The 24,035-nt window shown below is 46.3% G+C and overlaps 1 protein-coding gene across 1 annotated transcript; it reads left to right on the top strand.

The window, feature by feature from the left end:
• The first annotated feature begins 635 nt into the window (after positions 1-635).
• Positions 636-6,015, top strand: LOC100281827 (Mitochondrial import receptor subunit TOM20-4). The gene is made up of 6 exons (NM_001368107.1): positions 636-904; positions 1,007-1,085; positions 2,141-2,310; positions 2,713-2,760; positions 3,733-3,813; positions 5,660-6,015. The coding sequence occupies exons 1-6, from the start codon at positions 803-805 to the stop codon at positions 5,789-5,791; spliced, it is 612 nt and encodes a 203-aa protein (NP_001355036.1). The 5' UTR covers positions 636-802; the 3' UTR covers positions 5,792-6,015.
• The last annotated feature ends 18,020 nt before the right edge of the window (positions 6,016-24,035 follow it).

Raw genomic sequence — 24,035 nt, 5'->3', positions numbered from 1 at the left:
TCTTATCTTATCTCCTATTTAGCTATGATTTTCATTTTTTTAAGTGAAATTAGTTCATTTTCACTTGAGAAAATAGAAATTCTTTGGAAAAATAGAGTTCACAAACAAGCCTTAAAGAAATTATTATTTTTATGTACATAACACACGATTTCCAACTTGTAAATGAATATTAAAAAAACAATGATTCCAAAAATATTCATACGTATACCATAATTTATAAGTTGATGACTTAAAATTAATTTGATCCGGTTGAAAAAAATGATGCAAACAATTTCTGTTAATATGGTTGTTGAAAATATGGATATAGTAATTTTAGAGAATATTGTTGGAGATTATGATGATATAGAGTAGGAAAAATTTTAGAGTGCTGTGAGAATATATTTTTTATAGGATAAAATTTTGAGAACATTGATATTTGATAGAGATAGTCTAAAATTCTGGAAGAGATGACAATAAACGGGCCAGCGAAAACTCTGAGACGAACTGTGCCCTTTTCTTCTTTCTTCAAGCAATGGAGCCTTTGCCATCTGGGCTCAATTTTAGTGCTTCAGCCGCGCAGCTGGGCCAAGAGATATTTTCCCCTTCAGCCCCATTCGCAACCGTTGTGGCCGCGTCGATCCCCATCGCCTCTCCCCATCCCCTCTCCTGTCTGAAAACCAGCACGCCACGTCCCACCGCCAACCACCGCGCTCCGGCTCTCCCCAATTCTAAGCGAGACGGGGCACAGGAAGAGGAGAGCCTAAAACCCTAACCCCCCGAATCGGATCCGGCCGCCGGAGCGCGGAACCCCACCCCGGCCGCCATGGAGATGGGAGGGATGAGCGACGCTGAGCGGCTGTTCTTCTTCGAGATGGCCTGCAAGAACTCCGAGGTCGCGTACGAGCAGAACCCCAACGACGCCGACGTACGATGCATCTCGAGCTCTCCTCTTCCCGGTCGCTTTCCCGCCGCTTGGTTCATACCCTTTACGATGTGATCCGGTTGTGTGTTCCTTGTGTGCGCGCAGAACCTGACGCGGTGGGGCGGCGCGCTGCTGGAGCTGTCGCAGGTCCGAACCGGCCCCGACAGCCTCAAGCTTCTTGAAGGTATTGTTTTCTCAGATTAGAGGATTCGTCTTGTTTTAGGTTGGGTGTTTCGATGTACTACTTGTAGTTTTTTTGTAGGATTTATTACTGTTGCAGTACCGGCTAATGATCTTAGGATCTCAATGAGTTTTACGAATTCATAAATCTGTAGTTCATTCCGTGCCGTCATCGTATGTTAGGCCCTTATGTGGCGGGATTGTTCGCCCCACTTAACGTTTCACTGTGTTGCTGACCCAGACATTTAAGAAATTTGTTGGCTCAACTGCTATTATGCTCAGAAAATGTTTCTGCGCTGGTGCTGTTTTTCTCAATTAAGGCATCGTTCGTTTTCCACGGTTGAGGCTAGGAATTATTCAAGGAGATCAATGTTAATACAAATAAGCCGAACAGTTCCAAAGAACCGTTCTAGAGCAAAGGATGTTTTTTGTTTGTGTTATTTTTGGTAGCTTCCTTTTCTGTATCATGTGCTTTGCTCTTATTCAGTGTTCTTTTGATTCATCAGTGTCATGGGTATTGGCTAGAAAAATCCTGATAGCATATTGAAACTGTAACTGGAATTTATTTGTGTTGGGTGTGTTGCACCCTGTCGACAAAAATCTGTGGCATTTTTTAACAATCAGCAGCCAGCTGTTACTGCAATTTAAGTGACTTATATTGCTTATGTATCATCTGGGGACCGGTTTGTTGCTTCTCGTTTTTTTGTTGGTTGCTCGTTTGGTACTGTGAATGCTGATTGCTGAAGCATATTGTAACATCATATTTGTTATGGTTTGTTGCTGCAAAGTGTTATTTTGATCGAACACTTGTTATCCATATTTAGTTATATGCGAGATGCAGATTTTCATATTTCATGAATGCCTGCTGCGTTCTGCTATGAGTATAGGATTTCATGAATGCAGGTTTTCACATTTCAAGGTGTTGTATGTTTAAATTTTATTACTATTCAGAGTTCGCATATAGGATTACATTGTGCTGCGAGTATGTCTAGGTTTATGCCACTTTGTAGATGTTAATGAACAGTGAAAGTGGTACTAATTGAATGAGTTTTGGTGCAGATGCGGAAGCCAAACTGGAGGAGGCACTTCAAATTGATCCCAACAAGTCCGATGCACTCTGGTGCTTGGGAAATGCTCAGACCTCTCATGGATTCTTCACTCCAGACAATGCAATAGCTAATGAGTTCTTTACAAAGGCAACCGGATGTTTCCAGAAGGCTGTTGATGTGGTATGTGTAGGCCGCTATTGTGTTAGCTAATTTCAAACACATTTACATTGTTCCTTTTATCTAGGCTGACCAATTGTCACAAAATTCCTGGTACGTTTTGGTTGTGGAATATAGGGACCAAGGAATGCAGTACACTCTTTGAGAAAGTTTTTCCTTTTGTTCCTGCATTCCTAGGACACGGAACATGGCTCTGTACCATGTTCCTGGTGACAATGGCTGACCTGCAGACCTCTGCGCATGGGGCTTGAGCCACATGCAGTCAGGTTGTCAGCAAGCATCTGGAAGAATATTCCATGAAAGAACTAAGATTTTGCCTTTTTCCTTAAAAATTTATGTTTCTTCTGCAATGTCGTGTCCAATTTGGTTTGACTGGAAACTGAAGTTCAGACCTGCTGTTTGTAGGAACCTGCAAATGAGCTGTACAGGAAGTCTCTAGACTTGTCAATGAAGGTGTGTTCTTATTTTTTCTGTTCTGCAGTATTTCCATGACCTCATTCTTGAATGATGGTAAACTATGGGGCATCCATGCTACATAGGCTAAATTAAGCTTATTTTCTTATTGATACTCGGTTTGAGTTTCAAATAATCAGGAGTGCTATTTCAGCTTGTTACTATTAGATTATGTATATATTAGTTACAACTTGCAAGGCTAAAAACAGATTTGGACACCTTCAGCCATCAATCTTGTACCAGCCAGTTGCCCGTGCTTTGCTATGGTTTTTATATATCATATAAATAGGTCTTAAGATATTTATTCAAATATAGTTATTGTTTATTTCTAAACACTAAGATACGTGTGGTCTGGTGGTTAGCCCCAAATTTTCGGAGCTGGGGGTGTGGGTTCGAGTGCTCGCTGTGCACTTTTTTGCGCGATGTGGTAAGGTGGTGTCGGTGCTGAGCAGGCACAGTAGCTGGCTACGTGGGCGATGGGGTCCACAGGGTAGTAGCTGAGAGGGGTGGGAGAACCAGTCAGAGAGTGTGGGGCGGGCCTAGAGTGTCAGCGTGTCCACATGGCAGTAGCTGAGAGAGGGATGGGAGAACCAGTCGGGGCGAGTGGGGCGGGCCCATAGTGTCAGCATGGGGGGTGAAGTTGTGGTAGCATTAGGTGCCCACATTAGGTTCTTAATATAGTAGTATAGATAAATAGGTATTGAGATATTTATTCAAATATAATTATTGTTTATTTATAAACACTAAGGTATGTGCGGTATGGTGGTTACCCCCAAATGTTTGGAGCAAGGGGGTGTGGGTTCGAGTGTTGCGTGGTGTGGTAGCGCGGAGGGTGAAGCCGTGGTAGCACCTGGTGCCCACATTAAGTTCTTAATAGATTAGTATAGATAGTATGTTCAATCATGCTGTTATAAGTGGTTAGCTATAATGCATATGTATCATTCTAGTGACATTTGCTTCCAATTATGTCAGGCACCTGAACTGCATTTGGAGATCCAGAGGCAAATGGTTTCTCAAGCGGCAACACAAGCATCCTCAGCCTCAAATCCAAGGGTAGTCTACCTTATCTTGTTCCTAGAAACTACTTAAACACTTGCCAGAGTTAACTTCAGAAAAGTTCCATGTCGGTTAATATCTACCATTTTTTGTGTTCTCTACCCTTTTATTTATCACTATGGGTGGCTCATGATGTGGTTTAGTATGTAGTTTATCCCAAATTTCTTGAACATGAATAGCCTTTTTTGTCCAGCTGCTTTACTAAGCATTCCTCATTACACGTGTTGATAATTCAGTATTTTCCATATTTTCAGACATTAATGAACTTGCTTGCTAGTTTTGTATGGAGAGAATGCATTGTGTACTGTTCTCTGTCCACAACAAGCATGCTAAGATCTTCCATGAGTAGTCTGTTCCTTGATGTTATTTTTTGTTTTATACACTGTTTTCATTACAGGTAAGAATGTTTTTTAACTGGTATTTCTAACGTATATATACTGTTATAACTGGAATATTTGTCCCCCTGTTTTCTAGGGTATATAAAACTTCTTGTTTGATTTGTGCACCATGAGCTGGAATGTGGCAGAGCTAAATCAATTTTGACAGTTTATAGTTTATAATACTATAGATAAATCAAGGTTCAGCTTTGAGCCCTTATTTATTTGCCTTAGTGATAGATGAGGTCACGAGGGATATACAAAGAGATATCCCTTGGTGTATGCTTTTCGCTGATGATGTAGTTCTAGTAGACGAAAGCCGGGAAGGAGTAAATAGAAAGCTAGAGTTATGGCGTCAGGCCCTAGAGTCAAAAGGTTTTAGAATTAGTAGGACCAAAACCGAGTATATAATATGTGACTTTGGTAGTACAATTTAGGGGACGGAGATGTAAGCTTAGAAGGCCAGGTAGTACCCAAGAAGGACATCTTCTGTTATTTGGGATCAATGCTACAGAGAGATGGTGATATTGATGAAGATGTTAGCCATAGGTTCAAAACGGGCTGGATGAAATGGTGTCAAGCATCGGGAGTCCTATGTGACAAGAGAGTCCCACATAAGCTGAAAGGCAGTTCTACAGGACGGCGATTAGGCCTGCTATGTTATATGCGGCTGAATGTTGGTCTACTAAGAGATGGCATATCCAACAACTAAGTGTCACAGAGATGCGTATGTTGCGTTGGATATGTGGGCACACAAGGTTGGACCGAGTGAGTGAGAAATGATGATATACGCGATCGGCTAGAAGTAGCACAAATTGAACAAAAGCTTATTCAACACCGGTTGAGATGGTTTGGGTATGTCCACCGGAGACCCAGAGGCACCGGTGCACAGAGGCATCATAAGGCGGGACAATAATGTGAAGAGGTAGATGACAGCCAAACTTGACATGGGAGGAGGCAATCAAAAGGGACTTGAAGCAGTGGCGGACCCAGAAAAATTCGAAAGCCTAGGCAAATATTAAAAGATAACGTTGACACAAACATAAGCCTAATTGTTGCCCACACTAAAGTATACTGCTGAAATACGTATATTTATACACGTTTGGAGAAGGTGAGCCCGCTCAGCCGCCCGGGGTGGCTGGGCGGTGAGTCCGCCACTAACTTGAAGAAATGTAATATCCCAAAGGAGATGTGTTTGGATAGAAGTGATTGGAAAAAAGCCATCCACGAGCCCGAATCGTGATTAGGCCTTTTCTATTTTAGTTCTCTCAAAAGGTTTTTCCCCTCCCCTTTCTCTCTCTTTTCTCTTTTTGTGACTTCTTGTTGGGTTTCAACTCTAGCCTACCCAACTTGTTTGGTACTAAAAGGCTATGTTGATGATAGTTTATAATAGTGATTTCATATGGTATGTGGTTTGATGTGTGCCTTGCCTGGTGCCCAATTTAAGCTGACACCATTATTTGCAGCAATCAAGGAAGAAGAAGGACAATGACTTCTGGTACGATGTTTGTGGATGGGTGATCCTTGGCGCCGGCATTGTTGCTTGGGTTGGATTGGCAAGAGCAAGCATGCCTCCCCCGACGCCACCAGCCAGGTGAGAACTGATCGAGTGCCAAGAACGCTTTGCAAATGATGGCATGCCTATATTAAGGTGTCCCAGAACCTTCTAGGTGCTAGTGTTGTATGGAGAGGAGAGAGGTGTTTCCATACGGTTTGCTCAAATTTTCATGCTTGTTCTTTTCGAGCCTCATGTGCTGCTGGATAGTTTTGTACTTTGCTTACCTTGATACCGTTTTGAGGCAAAAAACATACAGTGTTGCGACTTTTTGCGTTCTCTATGAATACTGAATGTTCTCAAATGGTGCCATACATAAAGTGGACATGCTGTTCAACACCGCAAATAAATGTATGCTTTGTTTTTTTTTACGACAGCATGTAGAACTCTGGTGTTCTCAAATTTTGCTTTGTGTAATTAGCTGTAGAATTAGGTTCAACTTTATTCTAAGGATCTTTATCCTCCCGTCGTCATCGAGCCCGTTTGGTTCAACTTTGTTCTAAGTATCTTTTCTGATAATCTGTTTGTGAAAAGAATTTGAGTATTTTCTAGGTCCGGAGGAAAATAAAAGTGTTTATAAGGTTTATGATGTAGGTGACGGTTTTCTAGTATTGTAACGACTAGACCGATTCAGTGTTTACGTTGATGTTAGATGGTTTTGACAAAAGTGACTTTTATAGAAACAATCTAAAAAACTGAGCATTTGGGAGTCTACGGACTACGGTACATAGCTTCTCCGCTTCTCGTGAAGCTGAAAGCAGGGCCATCATCTCCCCGTACCCGTCGCGTACCCTACCAACGTCGTACACCTAAAACCCCGTCCGGGCCGGCCGCAGGTGGGCATTCCTGGAAGATCACGAAAAGGTGGCCTTGGCCCATGGTGGCGTGTCACGCGACGCGCTCGAGCGCGGGCTGATGATGCGTTGGTTGGTGCAGTAACTGCAGGGCCAGTCGGTCTCCTAGGACCTAACTCATGTTCGCTCATGATGGACGGACGCCGACGCGTGCAGGTGCAATGCAACCCGGGTCACGAACGACACCTTCCTCGGTACGAAGCACGATTTTCTGTCTGGCATATACACGGTACGGGCAAATGTTGTGTGGGCTAGAATCAGCAGCACGACCCATTACATAGCTAGCAGGGCTGCTGCTCGTGCTCGGGCGGCCCAATCAACAAACAATAGTTGGCTCGGTGGTGGCCTAGACCGCTAGGAGCCCACCAAAATACCACACCCTTTCGTCTGTTAAACACAAAACACCCCCTCCCCCGGCTCCGGCGGTGCAAATACCCTGCTTCCTAGTTCATAGTGTCGCGTCCTCTCGTTTCCACGTAGAGACGACGATGTGGGTCTCGGACTGGTCGAGTAGACCATGTCAAGATCGATGACCAGACGCCGCGTGCTCTGCCTGTGTTTCAACCAGGCAACCCGTGTCGTGTGCACATCTATATACTACTGGGCCTCGATGTCCTAGCTCGCTCTGACCCGGCACGCCCTCTCCTGTCCATGGCTGATGCACGGACAAGCGCGACTTCAAGGCTGGAGCCGTGTCGCGGCTCGGGGCGTACAGTAAGAGCGTGGTCGCGCGTAGGGGTGGGCACGGCTACGGAGTACGGACACGGATGATGCATGAATAGAAGAAAGCCAAATCAAGCCAAAGCGATGCTTCCTTCCTCCTCACGCCTGCTATGCTATGCTATGCTAGCTTTGCACGCGGGCGCGGCACGTTGACCCGATCGTAGGAGCAGGTTGCTGGCAGCAGCAACAGTGCCGGGGCGCCCGGCCGACCGGACGGACCATCACCGTGCACGCATGCATGGGCGCGCCATGGGTTGTTGCATCGGATCCAATCGGATTAGCACATGCCCCTCCTCGTCCTCGCTCATGCATGCATATCACCACTCCCCGTGTGGCCGATCCATGCATGCATGCATGGCATATAGTATATGAGTGCGTTGCAAGCAGCGTCCGATCCAGAGTGGTACCGTACACGTGGTAGTGATGAATAGCAGTGACCGATCGATCAGTCGTCCATCTCCTCCCGCTCCCCCTGTTGGCTGTCTGCTGCTGGCCCCTCAACTCACCTCACGTGATCGACTACGTGAGTGAGTGACGATCAAGCAAGGAAGGACCATGCATGGCGTTCCTTATCATCAGCAAACCATATTGATTGCGGCTTTTGGTCAACAAACACGTACTACGTTCCGCAGCAACAATAATATCCCCTACTTAATGAGGTGCACGTTCGTTCCCAGGAAAAACCAAAAAAAGATATATATATATATATATATATATATATATATATATATATATATATATATATATATATATATATGTGTATATATATATATATATATATATATATATATATATATATATATATATATATATATATAAAGACATACAGAGAAGCTATATACACGACGGTGTTGTGTAAACTCATCTGCACTAGCGTTTTTTAAATGCCAGTGCTAGAGGACAATAGAAAAAATTTGTATTTTAAAATTTGACAAATTTAGATGCAATTTTTTAGAGTCAAAATGATTTCACATAAAAAAAAGTTGGTAACTATAAAGTTTCTTAACTCTTAGAGATCTTTAACTTTTATGTTTGTGGTTTTTTCATACGAGGCCATTTTAAAAAACTAAAAAAATCAGGATGGACTGAACTGTTTGTTAACGGCACGGGATAGATAAACTCTTGCGTGACTATAATGCATGCATGCAAGAGGCCAAGAGGGGGAGTCCCAACTCCCAGCCAGCCGAGCCCCGACCCCGAGGGGCCAAGGTTGGTTCCTTGAGGCTTGAGCTGGACGTAAAAGGCTGCCTACCTTTTGCATGCAACATCGTCCAACGCTAGTAGAGAGAGAGAGTACGTACAGAGTTCTCCACGACTCCACGCTGCGCTGCTAGTACGTTGTTACCGCGGGGTTCCCTTTTTCCCGTTGGCTCTACTGTATGTGTCGTCTGTGTGGGAGCCTCAGCACAGTGAGAGAGAGAGAGAGACGAGACGTGACCGAAGGTGACTGCTAGGTAGCTCTGGTGACTGGTGGGCTGAGCCGATCAACGTGACACTATAGCAGTGAAGATGCCCGCTAGTCCTACATGGCAGTATGGCACTATGGACTGCTGTTGTTTGCCCTGCTGCACCAATCAAATCCAGGGCAGCGACAAACGCCACCGCCGGCCACACCACAGTCACACAGTAGTCCACACCACAGTCATCATCATCCATCCATCCATCCATCTGCCCTGGCTCCCCAAGGCCCCAGCAGCAGCAGCAGCAGCACAGCACTGGGCAGCAGGCAACAATAGTGGTATTAACTGTGGATCTTGACACAAATGACAGTTGCAGCGCATGTGAGAGGGGCGCCATCATTTCGTCTCGCTCCGTTCCACTCAATGAGACAGTAGTGTGAAGGATCCACCCATCCGTCCATCAGGCCAGCTGCAGCTGCCACTGCAAGCAAGCAAGCTTGCATGCATGCAGAGGTGAGGCCGCCGCGGCCTTTTTGGACGGCCGGCCGTGCAAGCATGATTAATGATTTAACTCCAATCTCTGTGTGTGTGTGCGCGCGCGCGCGCGTTCCCTCGATCTCTTCCCTGAAACGCGAAGCCACGCACTTGTAAGCAAGCAATGCAAGCACATGTGTAGAGTCGTTAACATTTACTAACAAGCAAAGGTGGCAGGCAGGCATGCCGGTGGCCCGGCCGGCCGGGCAGCAGCTAGCGACGGCGTTTGGTTCATGGGATCATGGATGCATGTTGCATGTGGACCGGGGCACCGGCCGGCTCCCCTTTCCTTCAGTTGCGGTCTTCTTTCCCCTCCACGTACAGCTGCCTGCCGGCCGGCTTGCTTTTGGCTGAGATTAGCAAGGACGATGATTAACTGGACAGCAACAGGGGTACATGCGCGCCCCTTGACTTGAGTGTTCTTCTCTCTGTGCGTGTTGTGTTCTACTCTCATCAGTTGCATAATTGCATTTGGGGCCCATCCTGATGAACAACAACGTACAGCCTTTGCCATATAGCTAGGACTCACTCACTCACTAACAACAACAACAACAATCTGCTCTCCCTGTCACCACCGGCCACTAGCTAGGCTACCCTGTCTGTTAGGTGGCACAAACCGCCCCCAACCAACCCTCGGCGCCACTTTTGGACTTGATGCTAGCTAGCTAGCCGCTGCGGCGTGTGCGTGTGTCCTCCCGCCTCACACCACATGCGATGCCCCAGCATGCATGCGGCCGCAGAGACGAGAAGGCCATTTCTGCTTGTTTTCCTCTTCTTATTGTTGTTGTAGAATTGAAATTAAGATCTGTGACAGCGCAGGCGGCTTTAATTTTTTGCTTCCCGGCGGTAGGGCAGCAGTACGTGTGCGTAATTGCATACACCACACCGATCGAGTTGAATCCTCCAGCAGGCTAGGCAAAATCAGGTCGATCGTTAGGGCAAAGTCGACGTTCGTTTCACCCCGGATTGGATCGTTATATTAGCTAGCTGCACTGCATAGATAGAGAATAAGCACCACGCCACCCTAATTAACCCGGCTTCCAGTTTCCTACCCGTGACACAGCACAATTCCAAGTCCAGGGCAAATGACGAAGCCGCGGCGGGCGGGTGTGCGTGCAGTGCCAGTGCCAGTGCATGCATGCCAGCGATTCTCTTGTCCGCAATCGGAGAGCAGCTTGCGTAGTAGCACCAACCGGAACCCTAGCTAGCTAGCTAGTACTAGATCGCAGGCGGCACGGATGATTGGGATCTCGTCGGGGGCATGCATGCACAAAACGCTAAAAGAGGCAGCTGATCTGCCCTCACTACCCATCATCGACCGGCCGGTTCCGTGCGCTCTAATCCACCGCCGCGCGCGCGCGCGCCACACCGGAGCCACCGGCGAGAGTTCGCGGCCGGTCCAACCCCACCCCACGCATGTGGTGGTCGGAGTTGGTTGGTCGGCCTGCCTGCCTGCCTGCCGGAACCCGAATCCAAGGCAACAGCCAACAATGCAGAGGCCTTGCATTGCACGCTGTGAGCTATAATGCTATAGGCAGCAGCTGCTGTGCATGGTGGCAGTACTAGAAGTAACTCGTCTATTATTTATCTTCTTAAATAAATTTTTTATTTTTTCAAAATAAAAGGAAACTTGGATGATTAGCAGTACTACTACATCTCGAGAGCAGCCAAGCCATTGGATGATTAAAAAGCCCCACCGGCCGGCCACCACGAGACGAGATTTGCATTAAACTCCATTACTTGCACTGCGCATGTCGTCGCGCTGCATGCATCCTCTTCCATCGTCTCCAAGCAAGCAAGCAAGCACTGGATAATAAAGCCGATTACGCAGGCCCCTCCCCCGACGATTCAGACGCGGCTGCCTGTGCTGCGTTGCGGTACGTACGGTCATAACTGTAGCTCTAGCAGCAGCAGCAGAGAGCGTGCATGGCGTGGTCCTGTGCTGGCCTGGCCGGTCGTCCCACAGCGTCCTGGCCTGGACGAAGCTCCGAGCCTCCGAGCAGAGTAAACGCGCGCCCTGCACTGCACCCTTTTGCAGAGTCCTCCTGTGGCTTTGACAACACGCATGCCCTCGACCTGTGCCACTCGTCATCAGTTGTTGTTATTATTATTATTATTAGGGGGCCTCGTCTCCGATGATGCATGCTTTCACAAGATGGATCCATGAATCCATCCGCCGCACTGCAGGCAGCCACAGTCCAAAGAGCCGAGGGCCAACTTGTCCCCACCACCATTGCGGGCCTAATCACTACTACCATGATCGTAGTAGCTAAGTAACGTTCGATGGAAGAACACGCGCGGTGCCTGCCTTTGACCCCCCCGCGCCCGTACAACCATACCACTTGCTCCTTTAAACCGGCTTCTAAACCACAGGTCGACCGTTTTTTTAAAACTAGTGGTGGGTCGGTATAGTGAAGCTAGTTTCAGCTAGTCACCGTGCGCTCGTCACGCTCCATCATCGACCGACCTGTTGCCGATCGCTCCACCCCAAGCAAGCAAGCAAGCAATGATTCGCATCGGATCCGAACGAGATCAACAACGAACCACTTGCGCAAAAGCAGCAGCACGGTGGCTTATGACCTGTCGGGAGATAAGGTAAAAGCAGCTCTCTGCTTAGCTTAGCGCGGCTTCATCCACGCCCACGCGTACGCATCACGCACGTGCGACGACCTGCTGCGATGCGAGAGTCACGGCTCCACTCCGGCCGGGGAGAGGAGCACGAACGCCGGAGGCCTGCTAGTGGCCTAGTGGGCTTCTAATCCGGATAAAGAGTCACACACACACACGGCGCACGCAGTGTCTTTCAATTCTTTCCTCGTTGACGGTAAACCTTTTTTTTTTCCTTTCTTTTGCTGCTTCTTTTTCTTATCTTTATTTAGGCCCTGTTTGGGAGAGCTTCGTTTCAAGAATTTCAATTTCGTTCTAACTTCTTCAACCCAAACAGGTTCAGCTTCACGAGCTTTAGTTTTAAAAAAAACCGAAACTAGAGGCCCGTTTCATGAAATTCATGAAGCTACTTAGAGGATGCTTCAAAAACACTGTTTTTATATCTCCTCATGAAGCTGTACGAAAATTACCCACCATGCCACTGGTTACGCAACATACAACTTCCGTTCTCTCTGGCGACAACCCACTAATCATCAAGGGTAATCAAGGAAACCCACACAAATCAATTGTACTATAAAAGTTGAAGCTCATATACAAACCAAACACTACTGGAACTCACTTTAACAATTTGCTGGAGTTGTTTTATAGTGAAACTGGAAAACCAAAGCTGAAGTTTTTGAAGCAAATCTCTCTCAAACAGGCCCTTATTCACATATATATAAAAGGAGAGAAAAAAAGGTTCAGTCTGTTCTGGCCTTTTGGTTCCGCCCGTTGTGTCGTGCGGGAGGGATCGAATCTGAAAATCACTTTTGTTCGAGGAAACGAAGGAGAGGATATATATAGAGAGAGGGGAGGGGAGGAAATAAACATACATCGCCTGCCTCTTTCACGGGCTTGCTCCTTTTTACCCGTTTTTTTCTCCCCTTTGTTGATAAAGGGGGTAGAATCATGGGTTATGGGAGTGGGAAAGACACAAGGTGTGAGCGCGGATCCGGTAGTGGCAAAGCGTGCAATGCGACACTTTTCGGGTCTCTTTTTTTTTTTCTTCCGGTCTTGTATTGGATCCCTTGTACTGCTCCCACTCCCACTACCATCTGTCCCTCTCCTCTCCAGCAATTTATTCACTCCGTAGCTTACTACCCCCGCTTTGTTCTCCTCGTCTTTTTCTCGTATTCTTCTTCTTTTTGGTATTTTAGCTCAGGAGGACCGAATTGCATGTGTCATCTGATGAAGTGGAGAGAGTGAAAAACAGATACATGATGATAAGAAACAGGGCCACTTTTACTCTTCATCATACCAAGGAAGGAGATGGCGATCTTAAAGGGCGTTTGATTTGAGTAATCACTTTATCTAAAATAAAATAGTGCACCACGAGTCCATTTATCAAAATTTGTGAGATAATCGAATGAGGTAATGATAGATCAAATCATTCAATTCCACAAATCATATAAAAATTTTAGGAGCAGAATATGATGCAGTGGCTCATTCTGTAAACCAAACGGCATATTAATTCCTAGCATGATCCCTTTTCAGGCAAAAAAAACAGCTCTGAGGACGCGGGGACGGACCCCAGATCTGATGAGTGATGATTAATTACTACCCTACCCGTGCTCTTTTTGACCGGCCCGTGGTGGGTGGAAGACGGGAGAGGAGTAGCAGAGCAGCTGCTAGTAAAACTTTAGAAAAAAACACAGACACAAAAGGGAAGCGGCTTAGTGAACCCTGAACCGCGACGCAAAGGCGATCGCGTTGCACTATACTAGACAGAAAAAAAAGAGGTAAAGCCAAAGCCAAGAGCAAGGTCACGGGTTTCACAGCGAAAAGCAGGCGGCGTGCTCTCGTGCACGTGCTCGCCATGGACTTTGAAGTCGGGAGTAAAGAGAGGGGAGAAAGAAGACTAGCACCACCCAGACCACACGCACGCCCGTTGCTCGTCTGTCCATACATATCCATCAGTCGGGGACTCTCCGCAGGGTCTGCCGATCCATGCACAGCACAGCACAGCACCGCTAGTCTAGTAGCGTGACCCCGACTGATGGCGCTGGCGTTAAATGCCATGGATCCTGGTCATGGTTGAGTCGGCAGCTGTAGACTGTAGTACGTACGTACGTACGGGTGTGATGCGACTCATCGGTGAGAATTGAGATCGAATCCGTCGTGGAAATCTACACAGCCCCCAGCTGCCCGACTCTTGTGCAATCTATTCTACGGTACTACAGCACAGTAGTAATGGCGCTGCCAAACACGCCACCCCCGAGAATATAAATGGCGCGCGACGTGTCTGCTCTTGACCGTCCATGATTCAATGCTCCGTCAGGCCACGGTCTATCTAGCTTGATTGATGCTACTGCTACGAGCAGTAGTGATCGTTAGTGTATTGTCATTTATGGCAAACAAGATCTCATTCTCATCCTCCCTCCCGGCCGTGTCGGAGTCCCGCCCCGGTGTCAGCCGGTCGCCGTCTACCTCTACTGGTGGAGTAGTAGGCTCTAATAAGATTCCATCCGAACCCATGGTGGTTGGCGAGATGAATGAGCCCTCGAGATCTTAAGCAAAGTACACGTACGTGTCTTGTCTGGCTGTCACTCCCAAGTCCAAGAAGATCACAGGGATATACCCTCAGCTGCTCGCCCGCCGCGCCTGCCGATCCATGTGTTGTGTCTCCATCGCCATCCATATGAACCATGCATGATCGGTCGGCGTCGGTCCAGTCCCGCGATCCATGCATCCGAGAACAGCGCCCGAACTCGGAACTCCACAATGTATGCGCGCGCGTGGCATGTCGGCCGCGGCAACGCGAGGCATCGGGATGGCGTGCGTCTGCGCATCTGCTTCAGCACTGTGCACGCATGCATCTCCATGCATGATGCTCTGCCGCCGCCGCTGCTACGAGCAGCGACCGCCGGTACTGCTCCTCTGATGGAGCGGCGGCGGAGTGGCTGCTCCACACTAGTAATTTGCCGCAGCTGCCGACACCGCACCGCACGCATCGGATTCCTGATCCGATCCGGTCCGGCCTCAGCGCTGCGCTGCGTGCCAGCGTGGGGTAGGGAAGGAGCATGCAGGTCGATGTCGATCAGCTCCCAGACCAGTCAGAGATGGGCCGGGTGCAGTGAACGGTGGTGGCGGTGCTGCCGAAGAAAGGACGGCGTCCACATTCGAATATACTCCCTCCAGTACAGTAAAGGTAATCGTTTAAGATATGATTGTGCATACCAAGGAGTAATTAATTATCATAGAGTTTTCCCTGTTTGCCCCTTTTAAATAGGGATATGGGTGCATTAACGTCACTAAAACAATCAGGCTTCTTTTTTTGTCCAAGGCATTCTAGACTGGAGGTCTCAAGTTCGATTCCTCTTAAATGCATCTTTTTTTGTGCAATTACTAGGGGCAACAACGTCTAAATCACAGACCCACGCGCGCTATGACTTCTTTTTGTGCACGCTCGGTCACGCGCAGGATGACTTCTTTTACTGCACCGGAGGGAGTATATATATAGGGAAGATATAACGGGAGCGCTGGGCTTCCAATAGTTAAAGGAAGCTCAGGCCGACCACCCCTGTAAACTGGTTTAACCAGCGCGCCCAACCAGGTTGTCAGGTACGCCACCTGCCCCACGTCTGTTAGCAAAAAAAAGGAATACATGCATGAGTCAAACACGATCCAATGCATGCGCATAAATTTAGGAAAGATATGTGCGGCAGTTTCTATTTTTAAATCCTTTATTTCCTCCATAAATTTAAGATCGCTGCAACAGTCATGCAGCTAGACGCGTAAGGACCATTTTATGATATATACTGAGACTAAATATGCTACACTATGTAAATAATTATGCAATTCGATATACTGCGTAAAAATCTGTTACCAGCTGCATGCACATGAATTTATGATGAAAATAATGTGCAATGAAAGAAAATGAATTACACGTATAGAAACAAAAAATCGTATTTAATGTTTTATTTCCTTCATAAATATAAGATCCCTCCAACAGTCATGTAGCTAAACACATTAAGGGGTTGTTTGGTTTGCCCCTGCTAAAATTTAGCCCCTATCACATCGAATGTTTGAACCTCCGTTCGGGGTATTAAATGTAGTCGGATTATAAAACTAATTTCTCAGCCGAAGATTAAAAAGTGAGACGAATCTAGTACAGTTGGTTGGGTCTATATTTCATACTCCTATTTAAAAGTCAAACGCTTGATGTGACCCGGGCTAAACTTTAGTCCACAGAACCAAACACCCCCTAAATCTAGTTTATGATATATACTGATACAAATTATACTACATGGTGTAGGTATTTATGCAATTCGTTACACTGCGTAAAAAATCTGGCATGTTGTTCATTGGTGGACGCACCTCTGGGTTGGAGCGTAATAACCTTAAGTTTTGAGCATAAAATCCCTCAATTATAATCGTATATACCGAGTCAATGTGAGAGGTTAATAGCTCTAGTAGGTTGTTATTACGATCCTATTGTTATGGCAGATCCGAAAAACATGGCAGCCGCATGCATACGGTTATACAGATCCAAAAATTATGGCGAAATGCATGCATGAGTCAAACACGTTCCCTTGCATGCGAGTAAATTTAGGAAAGATATGTGTGACAGTTTCTATTTTAAATGCTTTATTTCCTCTATAAATTTAGGATCGCTGCAACAGCAATACAGCTAGACTCGTAATTATTATTTTATGATATATAATGATACTAAATATACTACACTGTGTAGATAATTATGCAATTGGGTATACTGCGTAAAAATCTGTTATCAGCTGCATGCACACGAATTTATGATAGAAAGAATATGCAATAAAAGGAAATGAATTGCATGCATAGAAACAAAAAATCGCATTTAATGTTTTATTTCCTTCATAAATATAGGATCCCTCCAATAGTCATGCAGCTAAACGCATTAGAACTAGTTTATGATGTATATTGAAACAAATTATACGACACGGTGTAGATATTTATGCAATTCCTTACACTGCGTAAAAAAAACTGGCATGTTGTTCACTGGTGGACGCATATCTGGGTGAAGCGTAAAAACCTTAAGTTTTGAGCATAAAATCCCTCAATTATAAGCGTAAATACCGAGTCAATAAGAGGTTGATGGCTCTAATAGGTTGTTATTACGATCCTATTTTTATGACAAATCCTAAAAACATGGTAGCCACATGCATGCGGTTTCTATTTTTATACAGATCCAAAAATTATGGCAAAATCGTGAGAGTTTCCATTGCATGCGCGCAAATTACGAACAACATAAAATAAGAAATTGCCTTTCCAATGTGCATGCAGTAAACTGATATACGAACTCCGTGTTCAAGCATAAACTCGTACAGTTTTTATCGTAAATAGTACATGTGGTAGGCATAAAACACAATAATTGAAAAGAAAACTACGCCGGATCGAAGGATGTCACGCATGATCATCGCTGCGCGCATCTCGCGCCTTCCATGACGTCGCTCGCTCGAACATCGCGTCTCATGCGTCGCCGTCGCTACTCGCACGTCGACGGGCGTCGCTTGCTCGCCGGCCTTGGAACTACCGCCTCCTCGGAGCTTCTGGGACACCGTCGCTTGCCCGCACAAGGGCCCCGCTGCGGATCGAGGAACCTCCGCCACCGCGCGTCGAGGTAATGGAGTTGCGGCCACCGGCCTGGGAACCGCCGCCACCGCACAAGGGCGCTGCCGCCGCTAGCCCTCTGGATCGGGGGCCGCCACCACCGCCCTGGGAACCGCCGCCACCGCACAAGGGCGCTGCCGCCGCTTACCCTCTGGATCAGGGGCCGCCACCGCCGGCCTAGGAACCGCCGCCACCGCATGTCGAGGTTGGGGAGCCGCGGCCACCGCCGCGCGCACTATCGGGCAACCGCCGTCGCTAATGAATCGAGATGGGCGTGAAAAACTGATCTCTAGCACTACGAATTTTCTTTTATAAACGTCTGAACCTGATCCGGCTCGACCGGATTGCACTGTCTGGCCTGGGCTTCCTTTAGTTATTGGAAGCCAGGGCTAATATATATATATATATATATATATATATATATATATATATATATATATATATATATATATATATATATATATATATATACTTCTATACGAAAAACACGATCCAACTTTACGAAATTTAATTGCCAAAACGATGAAGACTTGATCCGTCGTTTTGGTTAAGTCCTTTAGAAAATCGTATATTAATTTTTTTTTTGTATCTTGTCGTAGAGTTGAATAGAAATTATTAACGGCAGCCATCGTCACTGGTCACACTCACACACACACAGAGAGATCTCAGTACCGTTTCGTTTCTATTCTGTCGTGTGCCTCAGGCTCCTACGCCGGCGACCTCCCTGGCTCCGGTGGCCACCTCCCACGCCACACGCCGGCATGCATGGCCCCTTCTTCGTCCCCCGGCCGGCTCGTGCTCGTCCCGACCCGACCTCAGAGCCCCGCCACGGCGGCACCAAATGCGACTCGGCTTTCCCAAAGCCCCCAGCATCCAGCGGGCATTCATTCTGATCTAAAGTCTCTTGAAGCAGCGGGGGCAAAAAAAAAAAAAAAAAGGAGATCGGAGGGGAGGAAAAGGGGCCCCGGACCGGATGAGCACCAGCGGCATTTCCATATTTCCTTTTGCGCAGCACGCATATAGCTTCTTTCTTTTCAGCTTTATTCCATTCCGTGCATGCATTTGCAATACACACCCAGCTTTTGTCGACATTCCGAAATCTAAGCCGCGTTACATTACATCCAATCCAACGGCTGCTGAAGCTAGGATGACCTGTCGTGTCGTGTCGTGGTGGGCCGCAACTGCAGAATTCCCCCATGTGCAGTTTCTTAGCATAGTTTCGGCTGGGCTTTCGGCTCGAGCCATAAAACCGCGGAGCCGTTCTAGAAACGTTGCAGTAGCAATTCGTCGTTTCGAGAGAGATGGATGAAATAGTACAGATGTTAGCTTGGTCAAATCTTCTTTCTCGGCTGGTCGAGCCTGAGCGCGGGCCTGATTTTGCCTCCTGAAGCTACACGGGAAGCCCCTAGCTAGCTTGGTCAAATATCTCAGCGTGTTGCGCAGAACCATTTGTTTGTTTGTTTTTTCCCAATAGTTTTTGCTTGCTGCTCTGCTCTCATGCATCTGCTGCCACATGACATGACGGATGCGCGCGGCTCCGGTATCGGAAAACCATTGACAAAGGGGTGATGGCAACCGGGAAGAATACGAATAACGCGCCGCCCATGATCTCATTTACATTGCTTACAAGGTATTGGGACTTGGGATTTAAATAAAAGCATATAGATCGTGATATAGTTTCTATATATACCCCCCAGTTATTATAGATGCTACACATATATAGATATTTTATTTAATCTCAATGGATGGTTTCTTAATTTTCTTGCTTTTTTTATTCAGTCAACTACCTTATCTCTGATATCATAACCTATCACTGTCTTTTTTTGCTGGTTTCTCTATAAACATACATACTTTTCTTATAAAAAAAATCAATTTCATTATCTCTCATTAATTGTAATGTCACATCAACATTTTTATTTATTTGCTGTCCTTATTACAAAAAAATTAACCATTATTGGGGTGTCCTTAGGACAACCACACAGACTCTCCCCAGTACCACGCTTTGACACAAGTAGTAGTATCTACGAGAACGTACATATTTTTCAAAAAAAATCTATATTATAAAAAAAACATATGCATGCTACTGTTTGGTTCAAGAAATGTAACGCAAATGGTAATAATAATGATTTACGCTCGATTACTGGCCGTAACAAATTTGATTAGGCTGGTATCAAATTTTAGTGTGATATCTGATTACGGTTGGACTAAAACAAACATGATTTAACGTTATCCGTTACCAATTACGTTACAAATATGTGAACTAAACGGCACCATGATTCCTGGTGAATACAATAGCTATATATATATAGGCCTCATATTATCAACATATATGTGTAACTTTTTAGTCACCGCCTGTGCTCGAATCTGTTTTTTTTTCTTCCGGCCACCAATGCTCAAAGCTAACTTTTTATTAGTCATGTGCAACTATGGTACACATGCTCTCTTTTTTTTCTCTCCTTTTGTGACGACATATGCTAGCTTTTACGTCGGCCATTTAGAAATTCGTGGTATATATATGTTATTATTGTATATTGATTATTACTGAAAACATGGACAAGTTGCAGCAGCATACACGGACGGGTACGTGTGCGTGAACTATTTTCTCACACTTCATTCTGAAGATTCCACGGTGGCAGGCAGAGACACAGAGACACTTTGTCCATGCACGCGCATGCATGTGTTTAGTTCAAGCCTTGGCCTTCAAGGTCTTCCAAATAGAAAAACAAAAACAAAACAAAAAAAAAACTACGGTCGGGCTGTCCATGTGACAACAGCAATAGATCATGGGCGAAGCAGGTGCCAAGGTCAATGACCGGAAAATTACAAGGCAACCGGCACACACAGCTCTCAAGAGATGCTGTCCCTTGGTAGGCATTGACCATCGGAGCAAGAGATCGTGGGAGCATCAGGCCGGGCGGGCGTAATTAATGGGTCACTTGAGGGCTCTTCACTCGAAACAGCATCTATATCATGATTGATTCTAAACAAAACATTAGTGTCCATTGCGCCTGGGCCCCGCCCAACTCGATAGTGAGTTCATGGTCTTCTTTAGGCTGCGTGCGCCTCCCATTGTCTCTGCGCAAAGGTGGGCGAAAATCCCATCAGGTTGGTGCTGGTCTAATCAGGAACTCTACTTGCACTATCGAGAAAAATATAGTTCATTTATAATATGTAAGGGCAGTAATGGATCTAAATGTTTCTTTACAAATAGTTTAAGCACTGAATTAATTTTAGTTCAAAAATGAATAAAAATACAGCCAGTTCTAATATTGTAAGCTACATCCAAACAGAGTCATCAAGACTGATATGACACAAAGACTAAGAGGGTATCTTATCTTGATGTTACCAATTACATATCTCAATAAAGCCACCAACTTCATTTTTACCAGACGCACTAGGGAAAAACATGAACTTTAGAAATTATTACAATTGGTCATAAATATCTAGCGTTTATTTTTTGTAACACCTATTCTAATCTCTAGACCGGCAGTACTTACTCCTGGCAAGGATCATATATTCTAACACCCGGTCCAATCCCTGGACTGGCGGTACTTACTCCTGGCAGCTCGCTAGGATCATATATTATCTCCACGGACCAACACGAGTCTTTTGTGCGCACTTTGTCCTCACTCATGCGCACCTGAGAAAACTTCCCGGTCGGTCACTCATCCCAAATTGCTTCAAGCCAAACACGCTTAACTTGTAGGTTCTTTCGAGATAGGCTTCCGAAAAAGAAGATACAACTTGTTGGTATGGATACTCTATTAATTCTATTAAATTTTGGGCCAGGAAATCACCATATCAGGGGCCAAGATATCACAATTTTGTAGGATTTATTCATTATTACCGACATCAGCCATTAGATTTATGGTAATTTATTAAAAAAGTATTCAACATTGCTATTGTGAATAATACTTAAAGTAGTCCCCTAATTTTGGGGAAAAATTTGCTGTAGCCCGGCTGCAAACCAGGATGTTTGCAGACCCTCACAAAAAAAAGGATAAACCCCACCCGCAGGTCAATAACACAATAAAAACGTTACCTGGTGGACCTGTAGGTGGGGTCTTCCTCCTTTTTGTGAGGGGCTGTAAATATCTTGGTTTGCGACCGGGCTGCAGCAATTTTTTTCCTAATTTTGAATATAAATTACCCACACAAGTCTATACGTAAAATGGATTGAGGCCCATTTGATTATAGATTTTTTTGGTGTTTGATGATCAACATAATTATTTGGACTAATAGTGTTTACTAGTGTTTATGGTTATAGTTTAAAGTAAGTGATGTGGACTTGGAAGAAGAAAACACGACAATTACGGAGATCAACACCTCAAAACAAGACATTGGAAGACTCATTGAAGATCTATCAAGATCATGCAAGAGTCCAAGATATAAGAAAGAAGAAGACCGAACAAAGAAACACAAAAGAAAGAAGAAAACATTAAACGTGCCTAGTGTAGCACCTGATAATCCAATAGATAAGAGCAATGTCAGTACTGAAGAAAGGACTAGAAATTAGAGTACACTAGATACGTGGGTGTGCACCACACAAACCACACCAGATATGACACCCAGAGAGGTCTACAACATGTTTGCGGAGGTCTACAATGTGTTGGACATATTTGGTGTGCCACCCGGCACCGTAAAGGACATGGTACTAAGAGTGTTGCAAAGCAACATGTCTAGAGTTACAACATGTGTGACATCTCTGCTGTCACACCGGATACCACATTAAATACCCCAAGCTCAATGATCGACAACGGCTAATCCAATGGCTAGTACGTGTGAACACTCATGGGCGTGCCCGGTACACCCTCCAGAGTATCTAATGCCCTTGCAGAAAACCAACATAGTTCTAATGGCTAGTTTAGACATAGGGGGCAATATATATCACCCCAACCGACCATTTTAGATGTGTCAAAGTTGAGAAACACTGCTAAACACCCAAGTGCTAAGATAATAACTTAGTGATCAATGTTGGTGCTTTACGAAGTGCTTAGATTAGTTAGACCGTTGTTATATCGCTTACTTTATGTTAACCCTTATTTGTTAGAAGTGAGGTGAAAGGGAAATAGGGTTTAACCTTTTTCTATAAATAATTTTGGTGGTTGAATGCCCAACACAAATAATTAGACTAACTAGTTTGCTCTAGATTATATATTCTACAGGTGCTAAAGGTTCAACACAAACCAATAAAAAGATCAAGTTATGGTTCAAAAGAAAGGGACAAAAGAAATCGAAGAGAACCCTGGTCTGGCGCACCGGACTGTCCGGTGTGCCACCGGACAGTGTTCGGTGCCCATGGTCGTACGACTTCAAACTTGCCACCTTCGGGTTTCAGAAGAGCCGCTCTGCTATAATTCACTGAAATGTCCGGTGTGCCACTGGACTGTCCGGTGCACCAGCGGAGCAACGGCTAGCCAGCGCAACGGTCGGCTCCAACGGTCGCCTGCAACATGAACAGTGAAGAACAGTGCGTGCAGAAGTCAGAGCAGCCACCAGAGGTGCACCGGACAGTGCACAGTACCTGTCCGGTGTGGCACCGGACTGTCCGGTGCGACTAGAAGTCAAAGCTCCAACGGTCGAAACCGTCAGAACCCTAACTGTTGGGTGACGTGGCTGGCGCAGCTAACAGTGTCCGGTGGCGCACCGGACTGTCCGGTGCGCCCATCCACAGCAGCCTTCCCCAACGGTTGAATTGGTGGTTGGGGGCTATAAATACCCCATAACCACCTCCACTCCAACGATCCAAGCATTCACTCCTTCTCATTCAATACAAGAGCAATAGACACCACTCTAAAGACATAATTCAAGAGATCGATCCGCTCAAAGTCTCAAAATCAACTCTAGCGCATTGACTTGTGAGAGTATCATTTGTATTTCCTTGTGCTCTTGTTTGCTTGGTTGGCTTTTGTCGGGGACCATAATTAGGGGTACCCTCAAGACTCATAAATCTCAGCTGGTAACCCCCATCAGCACAAAGCTGCAAAGGCCTGATGGGTGCGACTAAGTCAAGGATCGGTCCATTCGAGGGACGTGATCACGCCTCGCCCGAGCCCAGCCTCGGGCAAGGGCAGCCGACCCCGGAGGATCTACGTCTCGCCCGAGGCCCCCCTCCAGCAGCGGACACACCTTCGGCCAAGAAGCAACCTAGGCCAAATCGCCACGCCAACCAACCAAATCGCAGGGGCATTTAATGCAAAGGTGGCCTGACACCTTTATCCTGACGCACGCCCTCCAGTCGACAGAGCCGAAGTGACCGCAGTCACTTCGCCGCTCCACTGACCGGTCTGACAAGAGGACAGCGCTGCCTGCGCCGTACCGACTGCTGAGCCACTCGACAGAGTGAGGCTGACAGCAGCCAAGTCTGGCCCTAGGCGCCATGGGAAACTCCGCTTCGCCCGACCCCAGGGCTCGGACTCGGGCTCAGCCCCGGAAGACGACGAACTCCGCTTCGCCCGACCCTAGGGCTCGGACTTGGGCTCAGCCCCGGAAGACGACGAACTCCGCTCCGCCCGACCCCAGGGCTCGGACTCGGGCTCAGCCC

This window comes from Zea mays, chromosome 3 (genome assembly GCF_902167145.1).
Source record: "Zea mays cultivar B73 chromosome 3, Zm-B73-REFERENCE-NAM-5.0, whole genome shotgun sequence".
NCBI lineage: Eukaryota > Viridiplantae > Streptophyta > Magnoliopsida > Poales > Poaceae > Zea > Zea mays.
Note: the sequence above shows the minus strand (reverse complement) of the source record. Positions and strands in the feature narration are given on the sequence as shown.